At 37.7% G+C, this 14,759-nt stretch overlaps 1 protein-coding gene across 1 annotated transcript in view; it reads left to right on the forward strand.

The window, feature by feature from the left end:
• Positions 1-14,321, forward strand: part of flt4 (fms related receptor tyrosine kinase 4) — a 723,665-nt gene extending 709,344 nt beyond the window's left edge. Inside the window, exons 28-31 of the mRNA XM_082956115.1 lie at positions 7,826-7,950; positions 9,868-10,000; positions 12,891-12,967; positions 13,255-14,321. Coding sequence (XP_082812241.1) covers positions 7,826-7,950; positions 9,868-10,000; positions 12,891-12,967; positions 13,255-13,450 — 531 coding nt within the window. The 3' untranslated portion in view covers positions 13,451-14,321. The remainder of the gene's footprint in view (positions 1-7,825; positions 7,951-9,867; positions 10,001-12,890; positions 12,968-13,254) is intronic.
• Positions 14,322-14,759: the final 438 nt, after the last annotated feature.

Here is a 14,759-nt window from a genome sequence, read left to right on the forward strand (position 1 = left end):
GATATTCTGTAGGATGGTAAGGACTGATATTATATTCTGTAGGATGGTAAGGACTGATATTATATTCTGTAGGATGGTAAGGACTAACTGATATTATATTCTGTAGGACGGTAATGACTGATATTATATTCTGTAGGATGGTAAGGATTGACTGATATTATATTATGTAGCATGGTAAGGACTGATATTATATTCTGTAGGATGGTAAGGATTGACTTATATTATATTCTGTAGGATTGTAAGGTCTAACTGATATTATATTCTGTGGGATGGTACGGACTGATATTATATTCTGTAGGATGGTAAGGACTGATATTATATTCTGTAGGATGGTAAGGACTGATATTATATTCTGTAGGATGGTAAGGACTAACTGATATTATATTCTGTAGGACAGTAATGACTGATATTCTATTCTGGAGGATGGTAAGGACTGACTGATATTATATTATGTAGGATGGTAAGGACTGACTGCTATTATATTATGTAGGATTGTAAGGACTGATATTATATTATGTAGGATGTTAAGGACTGATATTATTTTCTGTAGGACGTTAAGGACTGATATTATATTCTGTAGGATGGTAAGGACTGACTGATATTATATTCTGTAGGATGGTAAGGACTGATATTATATTCTGTAGGATGGTAAGGACTGATATTATATTCTGTAGGACGGTAAGGACTAACTGATATTATATTCTGTAGGACGGTAAGGACTAACTGATATTATATGCTGTAGGATGGTAAGGACTGATAATATATTCTGTAGGATGGTAATGACTGATATTGTATTGTGTAGGATGATCAGGACTAACTGATATTATATTCTGTAGGATGATAAGGACTAACTGATATTATATTCTGTAGGATTGTAAGGTCTAACTGATATTATATTCTGTAGGATGGTAAGGACTATTATTATATTCTGTAGGATGGTAAGGACTGATATTATATTCTGTAGGATGGTAAGGACATGATATTCTGTAGGATGGTAAGGACTGATATTATATTCTGTAGGATGGTAAGGACTGATATTATATTCTGTAGGATGGTAAGGACTAACTGATATTATATTCTGTAGGACGGTAATGACTGATATTATATTCTGTAGGATGGTAAGGATTGACTGATATTATATTATGTAGCATGGTAAGGACTGATATTATATTCTGTAGGATGGTAAGGATTGACTTATATTATATTCTGTAGGATTGTAAGGTCTAACTGATATTATATTCTGTGGGATGGTACGGACTGATATTATATTCTGTAGGATGGTAAGGACTGATATTATATTCTGTAGGATGATAAGGATTAACTGATATTATATTCGGTAGGATGATAAGGACTAACAGATATTATATTCTGTAGGATTGTAAAGTCTAACTGATATTATATTCTGTAGGATGGTAAGGACTGATATTATATTCTGTAGGATGGTAAGGACTGATATTATATTATGTAGGATGGTAAGGACTAACTGATATTATATTCTGTAGGACGGTAATGACTGATATTATATTCTGTAGGATGGTAAGGATTGACTGATATTATATTATGTAGGATGGTAAGGACTGATATTATATTCTGTAGGATGGTAAGGATTGACTGATATTATATTCTGTAGGATGGTAAGGACTGATATTATATTCTGTAGGATGGTAAGGACTGATATTATATTCTGTAGTATGGTAAGGACTGATATTATATTCTGTAGGATGATAAGGATTAACTGATATTATATTCTGTAGGATGATAAGGACTAACTGATATTATATTCTGTAGGACGGTAATGACTGATATTATATTCTGTAGGATGGTAAGGATTGACTGATATTATATTATGTATGATGGTAAGGACTGATATTATATTCTGTAGGATGGTAAGGACTAACTGATATTATATTCTGTAGGATTGTAACGTCTAACTGATATTATATGCTGTAGGATGTTAAGGACTGATATTATATTCTGTAGGATGATAAGGATTAACTGATATTATATTCTGTAGGATGATAAGGACTAACTGATATTATATTCTGTAGGATTGTAAGGTCTAACTGATATTATATTCTGTAGGATGGTAAGTACTGATATTATATTCTTTAGGATGGTAAGGACTGATATTATATTCTGTAGGATGGTAAGGACTGATATTATATTCTGTAGGATGGTAAGGACTGATATTATATTATGTAGGATGGTAAGGACTAACTGATATTATATTCTGTAGGACGGTAATGACTGATATTATATTCTGTAGGATGGTAAGGACTGATATTATATTCTGTAGGATGGTAAGGACTGAATTTCTATTCTATAGGATAGTAAGGACTGACTGATATTATAGTCTATAGGATGGTAAGGACTGATATTATATTCTGTAGGATGGTAAGGACTGATATTATATTCTGTAGGATGTTAAGGATTGATATTATATTCTGTAGAATGGTATGGACTGATATTATATTCTGTAGGATGGTAAGAATTGATATTATATTCTGTAGGATGGTAAGGACTGATATTATATTCTGTAGGATGGTAAGGACTAATTGATATTATATTCTGTAGGATGGTAAAGACTAACTGACACTATACTCTGTAGGATAGTAAGGACTGATATATTCTGTAGGATGGTAAGGACTAACTCATTATATTCTGTAGGATGGTAAGGACTGATATTATATTATGTAGGATGGTAAGGACTGATATTATATTCTGTAGGACGGTAAGGACTAACTGATATTATATTCTGTAGGACGGTAAGGACTAACTGATATTATATGCTGTAGGATGGTAAGGACTGATAATATATTCTGTAGGATGGTAAGGACTGATATTATATTCTGTAGGATGATAAGGACTAACTGATATTATATTCTGTAGGATGATAAGGACTAACTGATATTATATTCTGTAGGATTGTAAGGTCTAACTGATATTATATTCTGTAGGATGGTAAGGACTATTATTATATTATGTAGGATGGTAAGGACTGATATTATATTCTGTAGGATGGTAAGGACTGATATTATATTCTGTAGGATGGTAAGGACTGATATTATATTCTGTAGGATGGTAAGGACTAACTGATATTATATTCTGTAGGACAGTAATGACTGATATTATATTCTGTAGGATGGTAAGGATTGACTGATATTATATTATGTAGGATGGTAAGGACTGATATTATATTCTGTAGGATGGTAAGGATTGACTGATATTATATTCTGTAGGATTGTAAGGTCTAACTGATATTATATTCTGTAGGATGGTAAGGACTGATATTATATTCTGTAGGATGGTAAGGACTGATATTATATTCTGTAGGATGGTAAGGACTGATATTATATTCTGTAGGATGATAAGGATTAACTGATATTATATTCGGTAGGATGATAAGGACTGACAGATATTATATTCTGTAGGATTGTAAAGTCTAACTGATATTATATTCTGTAGGATGGTAAGGACTGATATTATATTCTGTAGGATGGTAAGGACTGATATTATATTATGTAGGATGGTAAGGACTAACTGATATTATATTCTGTAGGACGGTAATGACTGATATTATATTCTGTAGGATGGTAATGGTTGACTGATATTATATTATGTAGGATGGTAAGGACTGATATTATATTCTGTACGATGGTAAGATTTGACTGATATTATATTCGGTAGGATGATAAGGACTGACAGATATTATATTCTGTAGGATTGTAAAGTCTAACTGATATTATATTCTGTAGGATGGTAAGGACTGATATTATATTCTGTAGGATGGTAAGGACTGATATTATATTATGTAGGATGGTAAGGACTAACTGATATTATATTCTGTAGGACGGTAATGACTGATATTATATTCTGTAGGATGGTAAGGGTTGACTGATATTATATTATGTAGGATGGTAAGGACTGATATTATATTCTGTACGATGGTAAGGATTGACTGATATTATATTCTGTAGGGTTGTAAGGTCTAACTGATATAATATTCTGTAGGATGGTAAGGACTGATATTATATTCTGTAGTATGGTAAGGACTGATATTATATTCTGTAGGATGGTAAGGACTGATATTATATTCTGTAGGATGATAAGGATTAACTGATATTATATTCTGTAGGATGATAAGGACTAACTGATATTATATTCTGTAGGACGGTAATGACTGATATTATATTCTGTAGGATGGTAAGGTTTGACTGATATTATATTATGTATGATGGTAAGGACTGATATTATATTCTGTAGGATGGTAAGGACTAACTGATATTATATTCTCTAGGATGATAAGGACTAACTGATATTATATTCTGTAGGATTGTAAGGTCTAACTGATATTATATTCTGTAGGATGGTAAGGACTGATATTATATTCTTTAGGATGGTAAGGACTGATATTATATTCTGTAGGATGGTAAGGACTGATATTATATTCTGTAGGATGGTAAGGACTGATATTATATTCTGTAGGATGGTAAGGACTAACTGATATTATATTCTGTAGGACAGTAATGACTGATATTATATTCTGTAGGATGGTAAGGACTGACTGATATTATATTATGTAGGATGGTAAGGACTGACTGATATTATATTATGTAGGATTGTAAGGACTGATATTATATTATGTAGGATGTTAAGGACTGATATTATTTTCTGTAGGACGGTAAGGACTGATATTATATTCCGTAGGATGGTAAGGACTGACTGATATTATATTCTGTAGGATGGTAAGGACTGATATTATATTCTGTAGGATGGTAAGGACTGATATTATATTCTGTAGGACGGTAAGGACTAACTGATATTATATTCTGTAGGACGGTAAGGACTAACTGATATTATATTCTGTAGGACGGTAATGACTGATATTATATTCTGTAGGATGGTAAGGATTGACTGATATTATATTATGTAGGATGGTAAGGACTGTTATTATATTCTGTAGGATGGTAAGGATTGACTGATATTATATTCTGTAGGATGGTAAGGACTGATATTATATTCTGTAGGATGGTAAGGACTGATATTATATTCTGTAGTATGGTAAGGACTGATATTATATTCTGTAGGATGGTAAGGACTGATATTATATTCTGTAGGATGATAAGGATTAACTGATATTATATTCTGTAGGATGATAAGGACTAACTGATATTATATTCTGTAGGACGGTAATGACTGATATTATATTCTGTAGGATGGTAAGGATGACTGATATTATATTATGTATGATGGTAAGGACTGATATTATATTCTGTAGGATGGTAAGGACTAACTGATATTATATTCTGTAGGATTGTAAGGTCTAACTGATATTATATGCTGTAGGATGTTAAAGACTGATATTATATTCTGTAGGATGATAAGGATTAACTGTTATTATATTCTTTATGATGATAAGGACTAACTGATATTATATTCTGTAGGATTGTAAGGTCTAACTGATATTATATTCTGTAGGATGGTAAGGACTGATATCATATTCTGTAGGACGGTAAGGACTGATATTATATTCTGTAGGATGGTAAGGACTGATATTATATTCTGTAGGATGGTAAGGACTGATATTATATTCTGTAGGATGGTAAGGACTAACTGATATTATATTCTGTAGGACAGTAATGACTGATATTATATTCTGTAGGATGGTAAGGACTGACTGATATTATATTATGTAGGATGGTAAGGACTGACTGATATTATATTATGTAGGATTGTAAGGACTGATATTATATTATGTAGGATGTTAAGGACTGATATTATTTTCTGTAGGACGGTAAGGACTGATATTATATTCCGTAGGATGGTAAGGACTGACTGATATTATATTCTGTAGGATGGTAAGGACTGATATTATATTCTGTAGGATGGTAAGGACTAACTGATATTATATTCTGTAGGACGGTAAGGACTAACTGATATTATATTCTGTAGGACGGTAAGGACTAACTGATATTATATGCTGTAGGATGGTAAGGACTGATAATATATTCTGTAGGATGGTAATGACTGATATTGTATTCTGTAGGATGATCAGGACTAACTGATATTATATTCTGTAGGATGATAAGGACTAACTGATATTATATTCTGTAGGATTGTAAGGTCTAACGGATATTATATTCTGTAGGATGGTAAGGACTATTATTATATTCTGTAGGATGGTAAGGACTGATATTATATTCTGTAGGATGGTAAGGACTGATATTATATTCTGTAGGATGGTAAGGACTGATATTATATTCTGTAGGATGGTAAGGACTGATATTATATTCTGTAGGATGGTAAGGACTAACTGATATTATATTCTGTAGGACGGTAATGACTGATATTATATTCTGTAGGATGGTAAGGATTGACTGATATTATATTCTGTAGGATGGTAAGGATTGACTGATATTATATTATGTAGCATGGTAAGGACTGATATTATATTCTGTAGGATTGTAAGGTCTAACTGATATTATATTCTGTGGGATGGTACGGACTGATATTATATTCTGTAGGATGGTAAGGACTGATATTATATTCTGTAGGATGGTAAGGACTGATATTATATTCTGTAGGATGATAAGGATTAACTGATATTATATTCGGTAGGATGATAAGGACTAACAGATATTATATTCTGTAGGATTGTAAAGTCTAACTGATATTATATTCTGTAGGATGGTAAGGACTGATATTATATTCTGTAGGATGGTAAGGACTGATATTATATTATGTAGGATGGTAAGGACTAACTGATATTATATTCTGTAGGACGGTAATGACTGATATTATATTCTGTAGGATGGTAAGGATTGACTGATATTATATTATGTAGGATGGTAAGGACTGTTATTATATTCTGTAGGATGGTAAGGATTGACTGATATTATATTCTGTAGGATGGTAAGGACTGATATTATATTCTGTAGGATGGTAAGGACTGATATTATATTCTGTAGTATGGTAAGGACTGATATTATATTCTGTAGGATGGTAAGGACTGATATTATATTCTGTAGGATGATAAGGATTAACTGATATTATATTCTGTAGGATGATAAGGACTAACTGATATTATATTCTGTAGGACGGTAATGACTGATATTATATTCTGTAGGATGGTAAGGATGACTGATATTATATTATGTATGATGGTAAGGACTGATATTATATTCTGTAGGATGGTAAGGACTAACTGATATTATATTCTGTAGGATTGTAAGGTCTAACTGATATTATATGCTGTAGGATGTTAAAGACTGATATTATATTCTGTAGGATGATAAGGATTAACTGTTATTATATTCTTTATGATGATAAGGACTAACTGATATTATATTCTGTAGGATTGTAAGGTCTAACTGATATTATATTCTGTAGGATGGTAAGGACTGATATCATATTCTTTAGGATGGTAAGGACTGATATTATATTCTGTAGGATGGTAAGGACTGATATTATATTCTGTAGGATGGTAAGGACTGATATTATATTATGTAGGATGGTAAGGACTAACTGATATTATATTCTGTAGGACGGTAATGACTGATATTATATTCTGTAGGATGGTAAGGATTGACTGATATTATATTATGTAGGATGTTAAGGACTGATATTATTTTCTGTAGGACGGTAAGGACTGATATTATATTCCGTTGGATGGTAAGGACTGACTGATATTATATTCTGTTGGATGGTAAGGACTGATATTATATTCTGTAGGATGGTAAGGATTGACTGATATTATATTATGTAGGATGTTAAGGACTGATATTATTTTCTGTAGGACGGTAAGGACTGATATTATACTCCGTAGGATGGTAAGGACTACATCCCCCTGAATCCGTCCCAGAGCTCTGAGGAAGACGGGTTCTCTCAGGCCTCATCACGACCCGCTTCACAGGAGGAGCTGAGACTGGCCTGTCACAGCCTCCCCATTAGGTACAATCCTATTACGCTATGACTACTTCCACGACGACAGCCACTACACCTACTACCCCTACCAATACTACTACCACTACTACTACTACTGCCACTACTACCACTACTACTACTACCACTACTACTACTACCACTACTAGTACTACTACTACTACTACTACCACTCTTACTACCACTACTACCACTACCACCACTACTACCACTACCACTACTACTACTACCACTACCACTACCACTACTACTACCACTACGACTTCTACTACTACTGCTATTACTACTACCACTACGACTTCTACTACTACTACCACTACCACTACCACTACGACTTCTCCTAATACTACTACTACTACTACTGCTACTACTACTACTACTACCACTACTAATGTCTTCTACCACTACTACTACTACTACTACTACACTTACTACTACTACTACTACTACCACTACCACTATTACTACCACAACTACCACTACCACTACCACTACTACTACTACTACAACCACAATACCACTACCACTACCACTACTACTACCACTACCACTACTACTACCACTACCACTACTTCTACTACTACTACCACTACCACTACTACTACTACCACTACCACTACTACCACTACTACCACTACTACTACTACTACTACTACCACTACCACTACTTCTACTTCTACCACTACCACTACTACTACCACTACCACTACCTCTACCACTACCATTACTTCTACTTCTACTACCACTACTACCACTACCACTACCACTACTTCCACTACTTCTACTACCACTACCACTACTACAATTACTACTACCACTACCACTACTACAATTACTACTACTACAACCACTACCACTATTACTACCACCACTACCACTACTACTACCACTACTACTACCACTGCTACTACCACTACTACTACCACTACTACTACTACTACTGCCACTACTACTACTACTACTACTACTACTACTACTACTACTACTACTACTACCACTACCACTTCTTCTACCACTGCTACCACTACAGCTACTACTACTACTACTACTACTGCTACTACTACAGCTACAGCTACTACTACTGCTACTACTACTACCACTACAGCTACTACTACTACCACTACAGCTACTACTACTACCACTACAGCTACTACTACTACTACCACTACAGCTACTTCTACTACTACCGCTACCGCTTCTACTACCACTACTACTATTACCACTACTACCCCTACCACTACTACTACTACTACTACTGCTGCTGACTTCTCCAGGCAGACCTCACATATTCTTTTCTCCCTGGCACGTTTCTGATGTAACCACTAATCACATTGATAGAGCAGTAGGAACTTCAGTGTAAATGCATTACCGGGCACCTCGCCTGCAGGTATCCCCAGGTCAAAATCAGTCTCTGGTTAAAAGGCTAGGAAACTGGCAACCCTAGGCCCCTAAGCACTCCATGAGTAGCAGTGAAGACAGTGGAAATGGAGATTCATTTAGTTTTATGTTGTCATTTTCTAATATTTTCCCATCCCCGTTAGCTGTTACTTTAGCATCAGCTACTCTTCCTGGGGTCCTCTGGGGTCCTCACTCAACAGCTACTCTTCCTGGGGTCCTCTGAGGTCCTCACTCAACAGCTACTCTTCCTGGGGTCCTCTGGGGTCCTCATTCAACAGCTACTCTTCCTGGGGTCCTCTGGGGTCCTCACTCAACAGCTACTCTTCCTGGGGTCCTCTGGGGTCCTCACTCAACAGCTACTCTTCCTGGGGTCCTCTGGGGTCCTCTGGGGTCCTCACTCAACAGCTACTCTTCCTGGGGTCCTCTGGGGTCCTCACTCAACAGCTACTCTTCCTGGGGTCCTCTGAGGTCCTCACTCAACAGGTATACATAACATAGGGGTAATGTGTGTGTGTGTGTGTTTGGCAGGTATTATAACTGTGTGCCCTTCGCGGGCTGTGTGTTCGTGGGGCCATCGAAGCTGTCATCATACCAACCCAGAGTCAAGACATTTGAGGAGCTACCAATGGAAACGACCTGGTATAAAACCCACAACAACGGAGTAAGATCTGTCTCTCCTGCACTCTCTCTTCATCTCTCTATCGTTGTATCTCTCCATCTCTCCATCTCTCTATCGTTCTCTCCATCTTTCTGTCGTTGTATCTCTCCATCTCTCTATCATTGTATCTCTTCATCTCTCCATCTCTCCGTTGTTGTCTCTCTCAATCTCTTCATCATTGCATCTTATCATCTTTTCATCTATGTCGTTGTATCTCTCCATCTCTCTGTCGTTGTATCTCTTCATCTCTCTATCATTGTATCTCTTCATCTCTCCATCTCTCCGTCGTTGTCTCTCTAAATCTCTCCATCATTGTATCTCTTCATCTCTCCATCCCTCTATTGTTGTATCTCTTCATCTCTCCATCTCTCTGTCGTATCTCTTCATCCCTCTATCATTGTATCTCTTCATCGTTGTATCTCTTCTCCCTCTATCCTTGTACAGTATTTTGTCATCTCTCATCCCTCTATCGTTGTATCGCTCCATCTCTCCATCATTGTATCTCTCCATCCCTCTATCATTGTCTCTCCATCATTGTATCTCTCCATCCCTCTATCATTGTCTCTCCATCATTGTATCTCTCCATCCCTCTATCATTGTCTCTCCATCATTGTATCTCTCATCCCTCTATCATTGTCTCTCCATCATTGTATCTCTCCATCCCTCTATCATTGTCTCTCCATCATTGTATCTCTCCATCTCTCTATCATTGTCTCTCCATCATTGTGTCTCTCCATCCCTGTATCATTGTCTCTCCATCATTGTCTCTCCATCCCTCTATCATTGTCTCTCCATCATTGTATCTCTTCATCTCTCCATCCCTCTATCGTTGTCTCTCCATCATTGTATCTCTTCATCTCTCCATCCCTCTATCGTTGTCTCTCCATCATTGTATCTCTTCATCTCTCCATCCCTCTAACGTTGTCTCTCCATCATTGTATCTCTTCATCTCTTCATCCCTCCATCATTGTATCTCTCCATCCCTCTATCATTGTCTCTCCATCATTGTATCTCTCCATCCCTCTATCATTGTCTCTCCATCATTGTATCTCTCCATCCCTCTATCATTGTCTCTCCATCATTGTATCTCTCCATCCCTCTATCATTGTCTCTCCATCATTGTATCTCTCCATCCCTCTATCATTGTATCCCTCCATCTCTCCATCATTGCATCTCTTCCTCCCTCTATCATTGTATCTCTTCAACTCTCCATCCCTCTATCTCTTCATCCCTCTCTATCTCTTCATCTCTCCATTGCTCTATTCAAACGCCAAATGTCAAACAGTTGGTGACATTTAGTAAAATCTCTCCTGAGAGGCTGTCCTGTCTAATAACTGTCTGTTGCTTAGCGATCCAAGCTGGTCTCCAGTTATCTAAACAGGTCAACATGTTAACTCTCTCGGGTATGTGGGACGAAATCGTCCCACCTAATCAACAGCCAGTGGAATCGAGTGGCACGAAATACAAAAACCTTAAAAATGCTATAACTTCAATTTCTCAAACATATGACTATTTTACACCATTTGAAAGATAAGACTCTCGTTAATCCAACCACATTGTCCAATTTCAAAAAGGCTTTACAGCGAAAGCAAAACTTTAGATTATGTTAGGAGAGTACCCAGCCAGAAATAATCACACAAGAGTAGTAACCAGTTTAAATCGGGTACGTTTTTTATCCGGCCGTGAAAATACTGCCCCCTAGCCCCATTAAGCTGGTCTTCAGTTGCCTTAACAGATCAACACGTTAAGCTGGTCTCCAGTTATCTAAACAGGTCAACATGTTAAGCTGGTCTGTTTAGGCAACTGGAGACCAGCTTAACGTGTTGATCTGTTAAGGCAACTGAAGACTAGCTTAACGTGTTGACCTGTTTAGATAACTGGAGACTAGCTTAACGTGTTGACCTGTTTAGATAACTGGAGACCAGCTTAACATGCTGTCACGAGAATTTTCAATCCCAATGATGATAACTAAACAATCATTTAAGCTTTGACTATTTCCCCGAGGTTTGTAAGACCCTGGGTTTAATAATTAGGCAAAGTCTCAGATTCTGCAAAAGGTTTGTTGTAGTTTATTCACGAGAGCTCTGAAGTCAAAAACGCATACACAGTCATTTTATAACTCTCACCCCACCTGCGTGCACACACACACACACACACACACACACACACACACACACACACACACACACACACACACACACACACACACACACAGTTTATCACTTTTCTACCCGCCTGGCAGTTTCTAGCCGTATCTCTCCTCCCCAGATTAGAGGGGCCTTGGAAAGGCCCTCTTTCCTGGTACCAGTTTTCATAGTTACAACCAGGTCATGTGTAGTTCAATTGTCCTTTGTTTTCTCAACCATCCATTTCTCACCCTTAACTTGTCTCACACATACATTATTGGATTATAGTCTTATAATTCTAATACATTTCACATAGTCTTATAATTCTGATACATTTCACATAGTCTGATACATTTCAGGGTGGAATTCTTTAGTCATTACTTTAAACATATAAATTCCTTTATCACATGTTGACCTGTTTAGGCTGGAAACTGGAGACTAGCTTAACATGTTGACCTGTTGCCAGCCTCAACAGTGTTCAGCTGCTAGCCTAAACAGGTCAACATGTTAAGCTGGTCTCCAGTTATCTAAACAGATCAACACGTTAAGCTGGTCTCCAGTTATCTAAACAGGTCAACATGTTAAGCTGGTCTCCAGTTATCTAAACAGATCAACACGTTAAGCTGGTCTCTAGTTATCTAAACAGGTCAACATGTTAAGCTAGTCTCTAGTTATCTAAACAGGTCAACATGTTAAGCTAGTCTCCAAAGCCCTTGACTTGTCGTTATTGAATGTGATGCTGATGGACTGCTGTGTTCTCTCCCCAGGACAACCAGACAGACAGTGGGATGGTTCTGGCGTCAGAGGAGTTTGACATGATCCAACACGAACACAGAGGAGCCAAGTATGTTTAACACACCAATAACATCATGCCCTTAAAATGACAAGGCGCCTATCTGTCTGTGTGGGTCCTGTCTGTTTTTTGAAAATGTTTTTAAAAAACTGGTCAGAAAATAACAAAAGCATATCGTCCTAAGAGCTGTCTCCCCTCCCCTCCCCTCTTCCCACCTCCCCCCCTCTCCCCTCCTCTCCTCTCCTCTCCACTCCCGCCCACATCCTCCCCTCTCCCCTCCTCGCCCACCTTCTCCCCTCCTCTCCCACCTCCGCTCCTCTCCTCCCTTCTCCCCCCAGTAGTACAGAGCGCCTGGTGGTGGTAGAGTCCAGCGGTATCTCCGTTAGTTCCAGACACCGACCAGCCTTCCTCTCCCAGCTCTCTGGCCAGACCTTTTACAACAACGAGTACGGTCAGCTGTCAGAGGAGGGCAGGGTCCTGGACTTCTTCTCCTCCCCTGATGATACAGGCTGCCTCGCATCCTCCAACCTGTGATGTCATCATCTCAGTGGGCTAGCCCCTCCACTTCTAATCTGTGATGTCATCATTATCATCATCACAGTGGGCTAGCCCCTTCCCCTCCAACCTGTGATGTCATCATTATCATCATCTCAGTGGGCTAGCCCCTCCTCCTCTAACCTGTGATGTCATCATTATCATCATCTCATTGGGCTAGCTCCTCCCCCTCTAACATGTGATGTCATCATTATCATAATCTCATTGGGCTAGCTCCTCCCCCTCTAACCTGTGATGTCATCATTATCATCACCACAGTGGGCTAGCCCCTCCCCCTCCAACCTGTGATGTCATCATTATCATCATCACAGTGGGCTAGCCCCTCCCCCTCTAACCTGTGATGTCATCATTATCATCATCACAGTGGGCTAGCCCCTCCCCCTCTAACCTGTGATGTCATCATTATCATCATCACAGTGGGCTAGCCCCTCCCCCTCTAACCTGTGATGTCATCATTATCATCACCACAGTGGGCTAGCTCCTCCCCCTCCAACCTGTGATTGACTACAGTGGGTTCTAACAGTTTGGAATCCTAACTGAATATTGCTGCTTCACTATTTTTCAAGAAATTAGCAATATTAATTGTGGATTCCAGTCTTGCTAGCCACAAGTGTTGGGAGTATATTGTAGTATACTCCTTCCCCTCTCTATGGCCTACCGGTACATACTGGACTGAGCCGTCTGTACCTGCAGTTCTCTAACCAAACACTGGGTGGCAGTAGTATGTCAAAACCAAAGCCAAAGTATTTTATATCGACCACAGTTCAGATTTATATCTTTATACAGAGTAAGCTTCTTTTGTTTATTTGTACAAAAATATGAAAATAAAAAAGGCAATATATCTTCTTTAGTCATGTCTCACATCTGTTATTTTTTTCATTATGATCGCGATATGGGAAGAGTCCAAACTTTAAATTACAGTATGTGAGTCTGATCTGTTAGTACAACATCTCATGATTAGGTCACTGTAGAGTGAGGAGGAGGGGTGTTCAGAGAATGGACTGGATTTATGAATGAAGACCAGAGATGTAATGTAGGAAGACCAGAGATGTAATGTAGGAAGACCAGAGATGTAATGTCTGAAGACCAGAGATGTAATGTATGAAGACCAGAGATGTAATTTATGAAGACCAGAGATGTAATGGATGAAGACCAGAGATGTAATGTATGAAGACCAGAGATGTAATGTCTCTACTCCACATGACTTAACTGTTTCAGACAGGTCTAGAACTTTCTGTATTGGTATCACTCTACTGGCATCTCTCAAGTGTGCATCCCAAATGGCACC

This window comes from Salmo salar, chromosome 09, assembly GCF_965601325.2.
Source record: "Salmo salar chromosome 09, fSalSal1, whole genome shotgun sequence".
NCBI lineage: Eukaryota > Metazoa > Chordata > Actinopteri > Salmoniformes > Salmonidae > Salmo > Salmo salar.